The 14822-nt window shown below is 35.3% G+C and overlaps 1 protein-coding gene across 5 annotated transcripts in view; it reads right to left on the bottom strand.

The window, feature by feature from the left end:
• The window catches only part of NFXL1 (nuclear transcription factor, X-box binding like 1), a 73600-nt gene that overhangs the window by 28761 nt on the left and 30017 nt on the right, over positions 1-14822 (bottom strand). For all 5 annotated transcript variants that reach the window (XM_019829540.3, XM_045056407.1, XM_003985399.5 and 2 more), the window contains exons 13-15: positions 9217-9337; positions 8831-8990; positions 8002-8093 (exon numbers count right to left, since the gene is read on the bottom strand). In XM_019829540.3, coding sequence (XP_019685099.2) covers positions 8002-8093; positions 8831-8990; positions 9217-9337 — 373 coding nt within the window. The remainder of the gene's footprint in view (positions 1-8001; positions 8094-8830; positions 8991-9216; positions 9338-14822) is intronic.

Genomic DNA, 14822 nt, shown 5'->3' with positions numbered 1-14822 from the left:
CAAATTTGAAATTAAAAACACACCACCATTTATATTAGCACAAAAAAATGAAATAGATACAAATCTAACAAAATATATACGTGATCTATATGAGCAAAACTACAAAACGCTAATGAAAGAAATCAAAGACAATATAAAGATATTTCATGTTCATTGATAGAAGGGCACAATATTGTTAAAATGTTGATTCTTTCCCAACTTGATCTAGATTCAATATAATTCCCATCAAAATCCCAGCAAGTTATTAATAGTGGACACCAACAAACTGATTTTAAGGTCTATATAGAAAAACAAAAAAATCCAGGATAGTCAACACAATATTGAAGAACAACACAGTACTAACACTACCCAACTTAAAGACATCCTATAAAGCTACCGTGATCAAGACAGTATGGTACTGGTAACAGTAAACAGACAAATAGATCAGTGGAACAGAATACTGAGCCCAGAAACAGACCTACACAAATATATACTCAATTGGTTTCTGATGAAGGAAAAATGCAACTGAATAGAGAAGGGATAGTCTTTTCAACAAATGGTTGGTACTGGAATAAAGACATATACATGGGGAAAAAAAAAATCCAAACAGGCATTATACCTTTCACAACAGACAACTCAAAAAGGATCACAGACCTAAATGTGAAATGTGAAATTATCAACATAGGAGAAAATCTAGGTGACCTTGTGTGTAGGGATGACTTTTTAGGTACGACACCAAAGGCGTGATCTCCGAGAGAAAAACGGTTAAGCTATACTTTATTAAACTAAAACATCTGCCCTGTGAAAAACACTTAAAAGAAAAGCCACAGACTTTGGGAAAAAACATATCTGGTAAAGGGTTTGTATCCAAACTGTAAGACAAATTCTTAAAACTTAATAATAATAAAGCAAACAATCCAATTAAGAAAAATGATCAAGATGTGAACAGAGAACAGACACCTCACCCTCTAAAGAAAACATACAGGTGGCAAACAAACCTATGAAAAGATGCTGAACATCATGTCATTACAAAACTGCCAATTAAAATGAGATGCCACTGCCTACCTGTTAGAATGACTAAAACCCAAAACACTGACAAGCAGACGCTGGCAAGAATACAGGGCACCAGGAACTCTTGTTGCTGATAAGAATGCAAAATTGGTACAGTCACTTTGTTAGAGAGTTCGGCAGTGCCTTACAAAGCTAAGCTAGACTTACCATATGATCCAGCAAAACCTACACGTGAATGTTTAAGCAGCTTTCTTCATAACTGCCAAAATTTGGAAGCAACCAAAATGTCCTTCAATAGGTGAATGGATAAACAAACTGTGGTACATTCATACAATGGAATATTATTCAGCAATAAAAAGAAATGAACTACCAAGACATAAAAAGACATAGAGAAAATTTAAATGCATAGAGAAGACTGTAAACCATCTGATTCCAACTATATAACATTCTGATAGGCAAAATGATAGAGACATTAAAAAGATCAGTGGTCACCAGGGACTTGAGGAAGAAGGTGAGGGATAAACAAGAATAGTACACGATGTTTTTAGGGCAGTGGCTATAGTATATGATATTGTAATTAGCGGATACCCGAGATCAGGCATTTATCAAAACTCATAAAACCATCCAACACAAAATATAAACCCTAGTATAAACTATGAACTTTAGTTTATAATATTATCATTATTCAATATCAGTTCCTCAAATGTAAACAAAAAATATATATATATGCCACACTAAATGTTAACAAGAGAAACTGTGTTGCAGGACCATATGGGAATTCTTTACTTTCTGGGTAATTTTTCTGTAAACCTGAAAATCATCTAAAAAAAGATAAAGTCTATTTAAAAAAAACTAAAAAATAAACATTTCATTTCCCTTTCCCTTGTGATCCTACTCTGGCCAATGAAATGTGAAAGGAGTTTTGCTATGGGGCTTCTGGAAAAGGCTTCTCACTCTTTAAAAATAGAAGATGATGGTAGAAGACATAAACAGTTTGTTTCTCTCTTTGGAAAGCTTCCTGTCTGGATGGGAAGTTTAACAGAAAGCCAAGTAGCCTGAGAGCAAAGATGCCACACTGAGGATAAAACAGAAAGACAGAATCTGGACCCCTGATGATGCAGAACTACATTAATCAGCTTAACCAACCACAGAGCTGCTCTACCTCCAGTCTAACTGCACAAGGCAAAACCGTTGTTATTATGTCACTTTTTAGGTAGGTTCTTTGCAACTTGAAGCCAAAGGCACCATAATGATACAGCACGTATTTTATGTTCAGAATTCTTTTACCACACAGCCAAATTATTAAAAGTCAGGTTATGTTTAAAAATGGTAGGCAAGGGACAAGAAGACATGAACATTCTACTCTAAGAAAAAATTATACTACCTCAGTGTTCATGTGACAAGTAATATTTTTAACATATACTTTATACTAATTTTATTACACCTGCCACTGAAAAATCATTATATCAGAATTACAAAGACCTTTACATGTTTGTCTCCTCATTAAAACTGAGATAAGATTTATACTTTTAAAAAAAGTACAATTAAGGGGCTCCTGGGTGGCTCAGTCGGTTAAGCCTCTGACTTGGGCTCAGGTCATGATCTCACAGCTCGTGGAATCGAGTCCCGCATTTGGCTCTGTGTTGACAGCTCAGAGCCTGGGGCCTACTTCATATTCTGCGTCTCCGTCTCTCTCTCTCTGCCCTTCCCCCACTCATGCTCTCTCTCTCTCTCTCAAAAATAAACCTTAAAAAAAATTTTTTTAAAGCACAATTCAGTGGTTTTTAGTATATTCACGAGGTTGTGTAATCATCACCAGTATCAAGCATATTTTCACTACCAACAGAGAAACCCTATAACTCTTAGAAATCACTCCACAGCCTCTGGCAACCACTAATCTACTTTCTGGTTCTATGCATATGCCTATTCTGGATATTTCACATAAATGGAATCAAACATTATGTGGCCTTTTATGTCTGGCCTCTTCCACTTAGCATACTGTTTTCAAGGTTCGTCCATGTTACAGCACGTATCAGTTAATTCATGCATTTTTATAGCTGAATGATATTCCATTGCATAGTTATACCACATTTTATCCACTCATCAGTTGACAGACGTTTGAGTTGTTTCCGCTTTTTGGCTATTAATAATAATGCTATTATTGTCACACTCATGTACAAGTTTTTTATGAACACATATTTTCAATTCTCTTAGGTATATACCTAAAATTGGTAACTCCAAGTTTAGTTTCCTGAGAAACTACCAAACTGCTTTGCAAAGTAGTGGCACCACTTTACATTCCCATCAGCAATGTAAGAGGATTCCAACTATTCCATAGTTTCACCAACACTTATGTCTTCTTTATTTTAGTCATTCTAGTGGGTATAAATTGACATCTTAACGTGGTTTTGACCTGAATTTCCCTAATAATTACTTGAGCATCTTTTCACGTTTACTGGCCATGTGTAGATCTTCTCTAGAGAAATGTCTATTCAAAGATTTTGCCCATTTTTAAAAACAGATTGCTTTTTTGCTTCTCAGTTTAAGAATTCTTTACATATTCTGGGACACCTGGGTGGCTCAGTTGCTTAAGCATCTGACTCTTGGTTTCAGCTCAGGTCATGATCTCATGGTTCGTGAGTTCAAGCCCTGCTTGAAGGCTCTGCACAGAGCCTGCTTGGGATTCTTTCTCTCTGCCCCCTCCCCTGCTTGTGCTCTCTTTCTCAGAATAAGTAAATAAACTTAAAAAAAAAAAAAAAAGAAATCTTTATATATTCTGGATAATACTCTTATAGAATATATGATCTACGAACATCTTCCCCCATTCTGTGGGTGACGTTTTCAATTTTTTTATTGTGTCCTTGAAGCACAATTTCTTAATAATGTCCTGACTTTATTTTTTCTTTTGTTGCTTATGCTTTAGGTGGCAGCAATATGTAACAAGCTACTGCCTAACCCAAGGACACAAGGAGTTACACCTATTTTCTTCTAAGAGTTTAAAACTTCACTTTTAGATCTTTGACCCATTTTAAGATTTATATATGTTGTGCAGTAGAGTTCCAATTTCATTTTTTTTCCCATGTGAATATCTAGTTCTCTCAGCACCCACTATATTTTTTTGACACTCTTGTGAAAAATCAACTGACCATAAACATATGGGTTTCTTTCTGGACTCTCAATTCTATTCCATTGATCAATATGTCCGTCGTTACAATACCACAGATTCTTGATTGTTAAAGTTTTGTAATTTATTTTTTTTTAATTTTTTTAACGTTTATTCATTTTTGAGACAGAGAGAGACAGAGCATGAATGGGGGAAGGTCATAGAGAGAGGGAGACACAGAATCTGAAACAGGCTGCAGGCTCTGAGCTGTCAGCACATAGCCCAACGCGGGGCTCGAACTCACAGACCGTGAGATCATGACCTGAGCTGAAGTCAGACGCCCAACCGACTGAGCCACCCAGGCGCCCCTAAAGTTTTGTAATTTAAAATAAGGAAATATGAGTTCTCTAAATCTGTTCTTCACTTTCAAGACTGTTCTGGCTATTCTGTGTCCTTATATTTCCATATGAATTTTGGAAAAAAGCCAGCTGTGATTTTGACAAGGAGTATGTCAAATTTGTAGATTACTTTGGGTAGTAGTGTCTTTAACAATATTGTCTTCCCACCCATAAAAGTGGGATATCTTGCCACTTACTAAATAATTATCTTAGTACCCTTGTCAAAAACTGGCCATTAAGTGTATGAATTTATTTCTAGACTCTCAATTCTATTCCCTTGATCTATATGTATGTATGCCAGTACCAGAGCCTTTGGTCTTCTTTAATTTCTCTCAACAATGTTTTGCAGTTTTCAGTGCATAAAACCTTAGATTTCTTTCATTAAATTTGTTGAATAAACAAGTTGGTTTTCTAATTTTTTAATTTTTTAGATAGAGAGTGGGGGAGAGGGGCAGAGGGAGAGAGGCAGATAATCTTAAACAGGCTCCACACTCAGCATGAAGTCTGATGTGAGGCTCAATCCCACGACCCTGGGATCATGACCTGAACTGAAATCAAGAGTTGGACATTCAACCAACTGAATCGCCCAAGGTGCTTTTTTAGGGCTACTGGAGGTAGAAATGTTTTCTTAATTTCATTTCAGATGGTTCATTGCTAGTGTATAGAATCGACTTTTGTATATCAATGTTGCTTATATAGCGTTACTAAACTCATTCAATATCTCTAATAACTTATGTAAGGATTCCTTAGGATTTTTCATATACAAGATCACATCATCTAACAATACAAATAGTATGAATACATCTTTTATTTCTTTTTCTAGTCTAATAGGTCTGGCTAGCACCTCTAATACAATGTAAACATAAATAGGAGCAAGAACAGACATCCTAGTCTTGTTCCTGTTCTTAACAGGAAAGCTTTCAGTCTTTCACTACTAAGTATGATTAAGGGCTTTTCATACAGCCCTTTATCAGGTTGAGGGAGGTTGTTTATTCCAAGTTTGTTGAGTTTTTTTTTTTTTTTAATCAAGAAAGTGTGTAGAATTTTGTCAAATGTTTTTCTGAATCTATCAATTGTCCTTTATTCTAGTGATAAAATATTACTTTGATATTTTGATTTTCATATGTTGAATCAACCTCATATTTCTGGGATATATCCACTTGGTCATATGCATAATCCTTTTTACATGTTGCTGGATTCAGTTTGTTAGTATTTTGTTGAGAATTTTTGTTATCTATATACAAAAGGGATATTGGTCTATAGTTTTCTTATGAGGTCCTTCTCTGCTTTTAGTATCAGGGAAATACCAGCTTCATTGAATGAATCAGGAAATGTCTCCCCACAGTGAAATATTGGTGTTAATTCTTTAAATGTTTGGTAGAATTTACCAGTAAAGTCACCCATCCTCAGCTTCTCCTTATGGTAAGCTTTTGGTTACTACTTTAATCTCTTTACTAGGTATAGTTTTATTCAGATTTTCTACTTCTGAGTCAGCTTCAGTTGTTTTTGTGTTTCTAAGAATCTGTCTATCCCTCCATGTAAACTGTAACCAAAGGAGGGTATAAGTAGCTATACTAATATCAGAAAAAATAGACTTTAGAAAAAATTGTTATTAGACACAATGAATAGATTTTGATAAGGACCTCCAAAAATTTCTCTTCCACACTGACATTTCTGTAGATATCCTGAATTTCCTTATTTTACAAACAGAGAAGGGATATGACTTATTCATAGTAGTAGTTAGCGGGAAGCACAACACTGGGCTCAAAAGTTCTTACTCTAAAACACAATTTTAATATACATATCCAAAAAAACTTCCAGCAGCACATTCAAGTGCAAAGGAAAGACTTTTAAATTAATTTTTTAAACCTCTAGTAAACATGACTTAGTAATTCCAGGCAGTTTTTCTATTGTCATAAAATATTTAATCCAACCTAAGATTTCAAGCAAATTAATTGAATGAATGAAGATAGGCATATCTGTTAAATAATCCTCCTGTAAGATAAACTAAGGAATTCAAAGATAACTGACTACAATTATACAATTTTAGTGTTTATGAATCTTTCACTAATATCCAGACTAAAATCACTCTGTAGGTATAGCTCCCAGCAACACTTTGCCTCCGAACCTGACTCCATAACCAATATACAAAAATATACATGCTACTTAAACAGAAAAGAAAGATGTGGAGGGACAAAATGAGAGTGAGAGCTTTTAAAAATAAACAAGAAGCCCCTCTGGAAAAGGTTGATACATAAGACGTACCAATATTCAATTTGGAACCTTAATGGTGATTTTCTGTTGCTTCCCAGAATTCTATGCTTCCTCTTCTTCTATATTCCATAACCTCTACTGAAAGTATGAACCATTCCAAGATTCTATTATTAGGTTTGGCTCCTTACAACTCAGTCCAGGTCATTTTCTGGTCCCTCCAGAAAACTACCTACTTTCATTTTCAATTACGTCTTACCTAAAACCTGGCTTTCCTCCATCCTAAAGGAACTCAAAGACTAGCATGGGAATCAGTCAGAAAAACTAACAGAGGATGATCTCTTGGATGAATTATTGTAATGAACCATTCCAAGATTCTATTATTAGGTTTGGCTCCTTACAACTCAGTCCAGGTCATTTTCTGGTCCCTCCAGAAAACTACCTACTTTCATTTTCAATTACGTCTTACCTAAAACCTGGCTTTCCTCCATCCTAAAGGAACTCAAAGACTAGCATGGGAATCAGTCAGAAAAACTAACAGAGGATGATCTCTTGGATGAATTATTGTAATGATAAGAAGAGCTGCTATGGAAACTAATAAGGATATTAAACTCCAGCTGGGGGAAAGGCTGAAAAAATATATACACAGGAGAGGTTTTCAAGCAGTATGTAAAATATATTTAGAAAGGAATAAGGCTGAAAAAGAGAGACTGGTTTATGGACTAGGCCTGAAAGAATGATAAACTCAACAAAGAAAAAGGGGAGTAGGTGGCCTAAGACACACTTCAAATTAAAGTGTCAAAAGATATTTTTTATTTAAAAAAAATTTTTCTTTATGTTTGTTTATTTTTGAGAGACTATGAGCAGAAGAAGAGCAGAGAGAGAGGGAGACACAGGATCCGAAGCAGGCTCCAAGCTCTGAGCTGTCAGTGCAGAGCCCGACACAGGGTTCGAACTCATGGACCATGAGATCATAACCTGAGCCGAAGTCGGACGCTTGACCAATTGAGCCACCCAGGTGCCCCAGAAAGATTTTCTTTTTTAAATTAAAATTCTAAAATATTGGAGTGCCTGGGTGGCTCAGTCAGTTAAGTGTCTGACTCATGTCTTGATCTCATGTCACGATCTCATGGTCAGTGGGTTCGAGCCCTGCGTCAGATGCTATGCTAACAGCTCAGAGCCTGAAGCCTGCTTTGGATTCTGTGTCTCCCTCTCTCTCTGCCTCTCCCCTCCATGTTCTCTCTCTCTCTCTCTCTCAAAAATAAATAAATAAACATTTTAAAATTGTAAAATACTTACGTAGGAATAGGAACTTGACATGGAGGACAAGGTAATGCAGTCTGAATAAATGCTGGTTCAGAAGGCTGTTCCCAAGGGCCTGTAGGCTGGTGCTACAAGTAAAATACATTAACAATTTTAAGGCAGAGGAATTAAATCATAGGGCCATTGTAAGACTCGAATAGTTCCACATATCCTCTGCTCAAGCAGATTGAAATTTTTTCAAGTCATCAACAAATTGTGCTTAGTGAAATATTTTATTCCATCAGATTGTCATTATCAGATTGTTCCCCTCTACACACATTTGACAATAAAAATTGAGGCAGACCCCAGTTTTTAAATGGCAGAACAAAGGCAACGTAGCCTCCTTCACTTCTCGTTAGCCAAAAGAAGAATGACAAACAGAACGGTAAAATCCAACTTCCACCAGTAGAATGTAATCTCCATTATTTTGTTCACTGTTGTCTCCCCAGCACCGCGAAGAATGCTTATCACACAGTACGGACTTAAAAAATATTCACTGAATAAGTGAATGAATCTTTGAGGAAACCAAAAAGATATCTTTAACCCTGAACCACAATATATGAAGGAAGACTGCCAAACTCTTGTGTATCATGATTACAACATGACTATCACACAGTATTAGCGAACATTTGTTTACTGGTTTCTCGCTTTTTCTATACTGTGAGCTTAAGACAAAAGATCAAGTCTTATTTACCTTGTACCCCAACTCCTATCACAGTGCTTAACACCCAGTAGGTACTTAATCATTGCTTGTTGAATGACTAAGTAAAATTAAGAAAATATGACCCACAGCAATGCACTACCTCTTAATAATATATTCCCTTACCCTGCCAGTTTGCTTTATTAATGCTTGATCATGACATGGAGCAGGACACAAGTGACCACATTTCTCCAAAACTTTTTGGCAAGGTTGATGACATGGAGGACAAGAGCCAAAGTGACAGCGATGTTTTTCTTGACTTGTATGATGGCAAGTTGGTGGTCGACTAAATCATAAAGTACAATTTTTTAAATTACTTTTGATCATTAAACAATTACATCTAAAGTGCAATTATCTATTTATCTTCTGACTCCATACAGAACAAGAATATTGTGAATATCAGTATTTTAGAACATTAAAGAAAAATTAAAGATACTAACAATATTAAAAGTCAGTATGAATTTAAATTCGTAAGAAAGCAGATGTAAGTTTGTGCAGAACTTCATACTAACCTGCACTGCTCTTTGCACTTGGGTGGTCTTGTGGTACGTTCCCGGCCACAGGGCACTGTCACCTTTGTACTACCACAATTGCACTTCACATCTACAGTTTCCGGGCAGGGATAACAACTACCTGAAAAAAAAGTCTGAAACTTAAAAAGGACTATGACTACTCGAATGCCCCTCAACAGTAGAATCAATGAGGTTAGCATTCACACAACTGGATGTTCCACAATGAGAATAAAGGAACTACATGAATGAACCTCACACACATAACATTGAGCAAAAGAGTCAGACACAAAGAGTATGTAATATATGATTCCATTTACACAAAACAAACACAAAAAACTAATCTATACTGTTTGCAATCAGGATGATGGTTACAAAGGATACAAGGAGGGTTTTGGAAATATTGGTAATGTTCTGTTTAATCATCTTGAGTTCTGGTTACCTGGTTATGATCAGTTTGTAAAGGTTCATCAAGCTATACACTTAAGATTTGTATACTTTTTATATCTACACTGGTAATTCCATTAAAAAGTTTTAAAATTTTCTTTAAAAATTCCTAAAAGTTCTACTCTAAATAACAAATTTAACACTCTACTAATTTAATTGCCGCTGCACAAGCAAAATGGATCTAAGTCTTGGAAAATCTAAAGTTTCCAATAGTCTTTCTGGCTTATTTTCACACATACTGCTTATTCAAGTGTATTATTTTTAGATAAATTCCCCAGCAAGAGATAAATTTAGATAAACTTACTTAAATTTATTCAAGTATATTATTTTTAGATAAATTCCCCAATAAGAATAACATCTCTCTTCAGGTTATTAACAAGAATACTCAATTTTCTATTACTCGTGCTTTGTGAAGGACTCATTCTCGACCCTTATTTTAGGTTATACCCTTATAACCCTTCTAACTCCAAATATTTCTTTTCTAAACATTTCAAAAAGAACGGTTATTTGGTTTCAGCTTTCTACCTTCTTTTGTTGTATGTTGGTAAGGATACATAAAAACAAAATCAAAGAAACTCTTTTAAACAGGCTATAACATTCTCCCCACGGTTCCAACATCATCTTCTTCCCACTCGAGTGTTCTCAGTAACTAAGGCTCCTCACTAGAACTGAAATAGCAAGAAGGGAATAAGAGTCTTCAACTAAGGAGTGAGGATCATAAGAGACTGCCGCCTTTGTGTCAAGACCAAGCAAAATACTGAATAGCAGTTAACCTGATAACAGATAAGTGATGAAAAGCATCCTGGATAAAGCCTCTTAAAACAGCTCTTAAAAAGAACAGAAGTTAAGAATTCTGGTTGAAATAATGAACACAGAATAAGGAAATGAGTAAAAAGTACAATAGGGAAAAATATAAATATATATGGATTATACAAATTACCAAATTTATATTTCAGTGTTTTGATAAGTGTAATCCATGAAGTATTTCCCTGATGGTAACACAAGCCAAGTTATCCTGATCCACATGATCAATTTTAATCTTTCCAAAAGAATGACTAGATGTCAAATGTTCTAAAATAATGACCTTTAACTCTTCTCATTCAGCATATTATATCATTTCTCCTTAACAATGATAATTTTCAATCACTTTCAGCAATTCAAAGAGAAAACTTAACATAACACCTTTTTTGCTACGCTAACCTACAGCATCACTTTTCCTTTTATGAAAATTAAATCTTGAGAAAAATAAGCAACAATTTCTGTGAACAGTCTTCCTACTGATCAACAGAATTTGTTACAGATACCTGTACAATATGACAAATTAAAATAGCTTCAGAAAGATTTTTAAAATGAAAAAGCAGCATACAGAAGGTAACTACAGTGACCAGTGGGTCAACGGCCAAAATGGGTACTCATGCAGAATGTTCTGGAACCATAAACACAGATAACCTTGAACTTAAAGAAGTGTAAGTCAAAATTTCCTATGTTCACAGTGCAAACATCCAGTTAGCATCCTCTTCCTAAGAGTCACAGTATAACCTTGATTATGAAGGTATCTAGAATGATGAAAAAGGGTATGGAATAATGGTTCTATATGTCTTCTATAACTGTGGATGGTGAAAGTTACACAATAGTATCTTCCACATACTTTCCATTAAAGTAATTTTTGTTAGGGTCTAATAAGCTTCTTTTTTAAATAAAAATAAATGCTCTGCCAAAAAAAAAAAAAAAAAAAGAAGAAGAACCTGGATCTGATCAAACCTCTACATCCCACTAATAATGTAATAATTTATAGGAAATACAGAAGAAAATGTCAAATAATACCACAGAGATGCAATCTGTAATATGTAGACTTTGTGACTAAATAAAGCAACCTAGTTTCTTAAATAAGTGACAAGGGGTAAAAAAAAAAAAAAAAAAAAAAAAAAGGAGATGGAGGAGGGAAAGTATAGATTCATAGACTTTAGAGACATCAACCAATTGCAGTACGTCAATCTTATCAGGTTGTTGATTCTTACAAACTAAAGTAAAAAATGAAGACATTTATGAGACAAGATATCTAAACAGCTGATATTTGCTGATGTTACATATATTAACTATTTTCAGGTTAAGAATCCACATTTTAGGGGCGCCTGGGTGGCGCAGTCGGTTAAGCGTCCGACTTCAGCCAGGTCACGATCTCGCAGTCCGTGAGTTCGAGCCCCGCGTCAGGCTCTGGGCTGATGGCTCAGAGCCTGGAGCCTGTTTCCGATTCTGTGTCTCCCTTTCTCTCTGCCCCTCCCCCGTTCATGCTCTGTCTCTCTCTGTCCCAAAAATAAATAAACGTTGAAAAAGAAAATTAAAAAAAAAAAAAAGAATCCACATTTTAGAAATGAATACTGAAGGATTTATGGGATTTGCGTCAAAATAAACAAGAGTGGGATATGTTTTCAACACTCCTCTACTAAATATGATGCTTGCTCTACCTTTTTTTTTTTTTTTTTTTTTACAGATACTCTGTATCAGGCTAAGGATGTTCCCTTCTATTTCCAGTTAAGTTTCCATCAAATATGGATATTGAATTTCATCAACTGTTTTTTAGACATTTACTTAGTTTCATTTTTCCTTTAAACTACTAATGTGGTAAATCACATTATTAGATTTACTAAAGTTTAACCAATCATATACGTTATTGGAATAAACCCAACTTGGTTATGAAAGATTAAGGTTTTAGACAGCTAATACTTAATACTGGATAGCTGGATTTGACTAGCTGAAACTTTAATATTTTACAAATATTTACGAGTTACAGAGTTTATGAGTTAGATTGGCTGATCATTTTCTCTTAGTTTCCTTGTCAGATGATATAATCGGACATCTTCCTTTTTTACATATACTCTCAAACAGTTTATAAAGAGATTGAATATATGTATCTTAAATTTTGTTAATGTGCAAAAATCAACTAAGCCTGGTGTTTTCTTGGCAATTCTAAACTACTGATCCAATTCCTTTAATGGTAATATAACTAGATAGGTTTTCTAATTGTAGTAAAGGCCAGCATTTTAGTAACGGTCAACAAGGTCCTATACATATTCTTTCTCCAGCACCCTTCATCCCACCATCTCTTCGACCTCATCTCCTACCCTTTGTCCCTTGAGCACTTACTACAGTCCTCTTTGCAATTCCTTCAAATGCTCCTGTCTCAAGGCCTTTGCAATTACTGCTTTCTTGCCCAAAACACTATTCCACCCTCTCTTTAACATGGCTTATATCCCTTACTTCTTTTAGGATTCCTCTCAAATGTCACCTTTCTAGAGTCCTCCCCGATCACACTATGTTTTCTTTCTATACTTGTCACTACCTGATATTCTATATTTATTTATTTATATTCTAACTGAGGGGAAGTAAAAAAAAAAAAAAAAAAATGTTCCATAAGAGCAGAAGGCACTTTGTCAATATCGTTCAATTATATATTCCCAGTGCCTGGTACTTAGTAGACACTCAAAAACACTTTTTTAATTGAATTAATGAGTAACATTAGAAAAGTTAATGAAATCTGGGGCACCTGAGTGGCTCAGTTGGTTAAGCACCCAACTTCATTCAGCTCAAGTCATGATCTTGCAGTCCATGAGTTTGAGCCCCATGTCAAGCTCTAACCTAACAGCTCAGAACCTGGAACCCGCTTTGTATTCTGTGTCTCCCTCTCTCTCTGCCCCTCCCCTGCTCATGCTCTGTCTCTCTCTCAAAATAATAAACATTAAAACAATTTTTCTTAAAGTTAATGAAATCTAATGAATCAAGGATGTTATATGACTATATAAAAATAAAATTCTTTCAGTAATGGTGAAAACTGAAAAACTAGTCCTAAACTTCACAATTTGAAGACACTAACACTATGAGTAGTCCCATGAGAGAACACTCATAGGAAAATGTCTATGGGATTAATAGAATCTGCCACATTTCCTAACAGGGAGGCAATGTGATATAATGTAAAGATCATTAAAGTTTGAGTTCCCATCTGACCTGCCTGCAACTAGTTCTATGACCTTGGGCCAATAGTCTTTTTGCCTATTTCCTTACTATACAAAATAACAGCAGCACAACATATTTTTTGAGGTTTTTGAGGACTAAGAGATTAAGGAAGGTATCAAGCATCCACCTAATCCCACAGTATAGTTTGTTCCAGGTCATAACATTACTAAGTGGCAAAGTCCAGACTTGAACCAGGACCTCTTACCCTAAAGTCCATCCCTTCCTACTACCCTATACAATCAGTGTTCCTTTTTTATATCATCCTACTCCAAATGGGTAAAGTTAACTCAGTTTTTCTTTTTTAAGTTTATTTATTTGAGAGAGACAAAGACAGCATGAGTGGGGGAGGGGCAGAGAAAGGGAGAGAGAATCCCAAGCAAGCTCTGCCCTGCCAGCACAGAGCCCGACGTGGGGCTCGGACTCACAAAACCGTGAGATCCTGACCAGAACTGAAACCAAGAGTCAGATGCTTAACTGACTGAGACACCCAGGCAGTTTTCATTGTCTAATAACTTCTGCAACCCTAAGACCTGTTCAGGAGGTCTGCAAGGTCCCACGTGCTTACAGTAGTTTTCTAGGTGCTATGGGTCAAGCGGTATAACAACAGACTGAATGCAGAAGCACACATGTGAATGTAGCCTATCTTCTATCAAGCTGAACAGTAAAGACATTCACAGAAATGTAAAATACCATTCTTCTCACTACATTTGTTTCAGAAAACAGTCATTTTTCACCAAAAAAATGTTACTGTATTAAGATGTGATGGGTTTACTACTATTATTTTTAAATTAAATAATAAATATTATTACATTGTATTTTAACTTCAAATACAATAAATATCAATAGATGAAACTAACATTAACAAAAGGTCTTTGGGTACAAAAAGAATGTAAAAGGATCTTGGGACCAAAAAGGCTGAGAACACTGGCTTAGGATACATCCAATCCTTTACTAGATGTCTATTCCATATAAGTGTCTAATATTCAAAATAATGCTGAAAAACCTAAGAACATAATAACTAATTTAAAAACTGTGGGGGAGATGCTGGGAAGAAGTAAGGAAACAACATGGCATTATGGAAAGAACTTTTATATGTAGAAAGCCTGTGTTCAAATCTTAGCCATACTTCTTTACTAGGTATTTCCCTGAGT

The sequence above is a fragment of the Felis catus genome, chromosome B1 (assembly GCF_018350175.1).
Source record: "Felis catus isolate Fca126 chromosome B1, F.catus_Fca126_mat1.0, whole genome shotgun sequence".
In the NCBI taxonomy this organism is placed as follows: domain Eukaryota; kingdom Metazoa; phylum Chordata; class Mammalia; order Carnivora; family Felidae; genus Felis; species Felis catus.
The sequence above is the reverse complement of the archived record's forward strand: the minus strand, read 5'-3'. Positions and strand labels throughout refer to the sequence as shown.